This window comes from Candida theae, assembly GCF_024610275.1.
Source record: "Candida theae strain CBS 12239 chromosome Unknown scaffold143, whole genome shotgun sequence".
Lineage (NCBI taxonomy): Eukaryota > Fungi > Ascomycota > Pichiomycetes > Serinales > Debaryomycetaceae > Lodderomyces > Lodderomyces theae.
In genome coordinates, this window is record NW_026261378.1 from 349 (window position 1) to 4,702 (window position 4,354).

At 38.2% G+C, this 4,354-nt stretch overlaps 2 protein-coding genes across 2 annotated transcripts; one reads left to right on the forward strand and one right to left on the reverse strand. All coding sequences in view use genetic code 12, as the record gives it.

Annotated features, from left to right (window-relative positions):
- Positions 1 to 213: 213 nt before the first annotated feature.
- Positions 214 to 2,019, reverse strand: KGF57_001252 (glucose-induced degradation complex subunit; the record flags this gene model as incomplete). Its single annotated transcript, XM_051750438.1, has 1 exon — positions 214 to 2,019. The coding sequence occupies one exon, from the start codon at positions 2,017 to 2,019 to the stop codon at positions 214 to 216; it is 1,806 nt and encodes a 601-aa protein (XP_051610241.1).
- Positions 2,020 to 2,985: 966 nt separating this feature from the next.
- KGF57_001253 (TFIIH complex subunit) lies at positions 2,986 to 4,044 on the forward strand (the record flags this gene model as incomplete). The annotated part of the gene is made up of 1 exon (XM_051750439.1): positions 2,986 to 4,044. The coding sequence occupies one exon, from the start codon at positions 2,986 to 2,988 to the stop codon at positions 4,042 to 4,044; it is 1,059 nt and encodes a 352-aa protein (XP_051610242.1).
- Positions 4,045 to 4,354: the final 310 nt, after the last annotated feature.

Consider the following 4,354-nt stretch of genomic DNA (forward strand, 5'->3'; position numbering starts at 1 on the left):
TTGACTCCGCAATTTTACCCTTTTTCAAGTCTATTGAAACTCGACGATTGGCAAAAAAGACTATAGAAATGGATTGAAAAGAACTAAAAGAATGATCAAGCTATATAATGGCATAAATGAAACCGAAGTAAAAAAGCTTCTCATTCAAAGCGACCACAATCGTTGACACAATCACTTTATGTACATCTAGGGAAGTGATTGTACCGATACAATTCAATTGAAATCAAACGTGCTGGAAACTCCGTGATCATCCACGTGGCTCAATGACAAGGATTGAAATTTCTCCGACGACATGTGGTAATACAACCCGTTGATATCACCCGGCTTGGAACCACCAACAGGGGTTCCAGTAGTAGTCCCAGTCCCAGAAACGTCATTTCTAGCGCGGCTTTTTTTGTGGTTCGATGCGTCTGCACTACTTCTTTCCCCATTTATATCTGCATCTAATGCACTCTCATCCATGATCTGGTTGCTGCCAATGTTCAAAACAATGTAATAAAACCCTTCAAATGACGCATTGGGTATTTGCTTCACTCTGGAGTCGGGAAGTAAGAATTCCTCCTTCCACCTCATATATACGTATTGATTATGATATTCGTCATTTCCGCATTGACCTTGATAAATACCGGCCAACTTGTTCATAAACTCTTTGTTTTGTGCATGGTTTGTGGATCTTGAAGATGATGAATATGGTGGGATTGTGTTGGTGGAAGAAGCATATGGACATGTTGAGTATTGGAGTGAATGTAGAGTTGGAAACGTTGGTACTGTTGCTGGTGAGGCTGGTGATTGAGTAAGCCTTTTCCAGTGATCCAAATCGTTTTCAACAGATGATCCCCAATTCTTGTTTTCAGCCATAAATGAAAACCTCTTGTACTCATCGTCATATACAGTGTTGGAAGATGATGACTCATTAGACCTATGACTTTGTTGTTGATGCTGAGAATAAAGAGGGTTGTTGATAATTTCTCCTCTAAAGTATGTCACAATTTCTTGATGATCTTTGGTTAATCCATTAATTTGTAAGAAACCAGTGACCAACGAGTTTTTCATATCCACAGTTTTGAATTCCACCTTGATTCTAAACTTTGATTTACCCGATTGTTGTTCTCCAATGAACAGAGCATTAGGTTGAAGATAGGGGTTGTGAAATGAAGATGGGGGGTATTGCTGCTGCTGGTGGTAGTTGTGGTGGTTTGTATGCAGATGGGAAAGTGTTTTGAATACACGTCTATTACTTTCAAAATGGTCCAAGCTGAATTTTTGTTTCAGTCTTAAGGCTGCCATGTTTTTGAGATAAGGGTGTTGTGGCTGTTTTGAGAGTGGATAGTTGGAGGTTAGAGGAAATGCTGACGTGGTGCTTTCTCTTGATTTGTTCTTTGTAGTAGGACTATGGTGATACTCAGTAATGTTCTGCGTGGTGTCCATGGAAACGCTTCTTGAGGAAAGTGCGGGCCGTTTGATTTGCGAATCATGGATATTGTCATGATAGGTGTCAACATTGTTGTAATTGAAGCTGCTGAGGTGTGGGACCGCATTTTGCAAAGTTGGATTACTATTATGCGCAAGATTGTCTGCCTCGTCGCGGTTCAACTCATGTTGGTCAAGTAGTTGCATAACTTCATCTTCGTCACTACGGCAATCGCTTTTCTTGTTGGTCTCGATTTGTTGTTGTATCTGCTGTAATTTGAGTAGTTGTTGGCGATGTTGATCTTGTTGCTGCCGTTGCTGCCGTTGCTGCTGCTCCAATAGTTGCAGTTGATGCAGTTGATGCAGTTGATGTAATTGGTGGATTGCCTCCAGTTGCTCTTGTTGATTAGTTGAAGTTGGCGATTGTGGTGATGAAGATGTGAAAGTAGATGTGGCAGCAGAAGCGGCAGTAGCGGCAGCAGAAGCAGCAGAAGCAGCAGAAGCAGAAGAAGTAGCAGTAGTGGCAGAGGCAGCACTAGCAGAAGCGGGTGTAGACGGTGCTGCTACAGACTCATCTTGTTGTGGTATAGTAGGGTGATTAGTAGGCATACTGATTAAAGTGTAGATGTTCTAGTTGATAGGAATGTAGTTGAGAAGTATAGGTGTGGGTTAGTTGAGTTGAGTTGAGTTGAGTTGAGTTGGTAATCTTTGGTTCTAAAATTGCTTTTCTCTTTTCTGGGATGAGACAAAGACTGGCGTGTATGACACACAGTGTTATCTCTGAAATAATTTTCTCTCTAAAAGAAATATAGATAGATAGGAGGGACGAGAAGGAGAATTTGTTATCAAACCAATTTGTGTAGGGGTTATTGAGATGATGACAAAGGTGTATATATGTATGAGTTGGTGGTGGTGTTCTGGAGGAAAGGGAGGAAAGAAATACTTCTGTTGATAAAGTGTTTAATCTATTTGAAAGTTGATAGTGATGGATGGCTAATATATAAAGGTAAGTAGTAGTATATATTATGTATGTATGTATGTATAGTAGTAGTAGTACTCTACACACACACATACACACATACACACACACACGCACACAAAATAATCTTAAACTATATACNACAAAATAATCTTAAACTATATACACAGTAAACACACAAGAACTTAACCCTTCGCCCAAAAAAAAAAACAAAAAAAACACATACACAATCTCTTGAGCTTCTCCGTTTTACGGAGATGCAACAAACATTACTATGTGCAAATACTTTATTGCACAAACACTCCATCCCTTCAACTATATTTTTGCACAGACTAAGTAACGGCCCTCCTTCGTCAAGTGTAGCTTCATTCTATGACTCGTTGTTGGTGCTCGCTTACATTTATTTTTAATGGTGCTCTTTTCCATCCTACATAACCACTAATTACCTAATCGAGACAGAAAAGCCGCATACTCAGAGGCTGCAGTATGTTTTTTTTTTTTTTTTCTCTTAGTCACAGCAAATATCTAAGCGAATAGCAAATGTGTGACATCAGACACTTTTAAACTATATATGTATATATATATATATTACAGTTATGCTGCGACCACAATCACCTCCTAGTCCAGTTCATCCTGCACCCAATGAAGAGATAAGACCTGATAGTCTACCGACAACACAATTGCAAAATGATGACTTGGATTTGAATCCTGACTTGTATGATGATGAAAAGGAGGAAGATGATAACAGACTTGATGCCCCTGCCATGAATGAGCAACCAATTGACAAAGTTTCAAATGCAAATCATATTCAACTGCAAGTCCAACAAGAACAAGCTGATTACAACATCTTAGTAACTGACTTATCTAGTCTGGATAATGGGGAGTTTAATGCAGCTGATTTGCAAAATATACGACAACTTACATTACCATTTGACGAGGAGTATCAATTATTCAAGGCAAATATACTCAATTCAAACACACAAACCCGTGAAAGTTCAATTTCACATAATGGTAATGGCCCTACTCACAAGTTATCTTCAAAACAACAGTCCAGGTTTATAAATTATATCGACGAGCAGTTGCTACAGATACAACGCAAATTTATCAAACAGCAATCGACTGAGACTATTATTTATCCATTTGTTTTGTTGATACAGGATTTGGATTCTATATTTGATATTATCTGGGTATCTATACTCAACAGTATAGAACAACAACAACAACAACTTACTCATGCATCTTTATTTGGACAGCAAGAATACTATATCAAGATATTAGGAGATTTAGAAGACTTCATTACTCACTATCCCACGATATTCAATGAATCTTGGCAATTATCGCCACAAAACAAGATGGTAATGACTATCGACTTTAATCAAACGGTTGTAACAATTGTTAAGTTCTTTATCAAGTTGGATTTACAATTGAGTTTTATTAGAGATGAAAATTGGTTCAATCAAACTCAAGGAGTACGATTAAAGGTGATTATTGAGCGTTTGAGAATTCAAATATTGAACAAATTTGAACATTTGATTACGCAACGAGCATCAACTACGTCAACTTCAACATCGACATCATCGGGAGTACAATTGAGGGAAGTGTTGGAAGTCGAAGCTAGTAAGATTTTTGAAGGGATATTGGAGAGATTAAGCTAGCAGAGAACGCTAATGGGAAAGAAAATGAGTAAAGTAGGACTAAGTAAAAAGGACAGGTATTGTACTTGTATCAATTTGTAAATGTATAAAGTTTGCAATAGTTGAACTACTCTTTTGATGGTTCTTGAAGTTATTAAAGCAAAGAAATATCTTCCCAAACTAGTCAGAGAAGACAAACGCACATGTGCATGTTTCAACTGCGACTTTGATACAGAGTTTAGAGTGGTAAGAGCAAGAAGGGGGAGGGGCGCCAGAGAGATCAAAAACTACACCACCAAGGGCTCCACGGTTACTTGTATAATAAACAAAA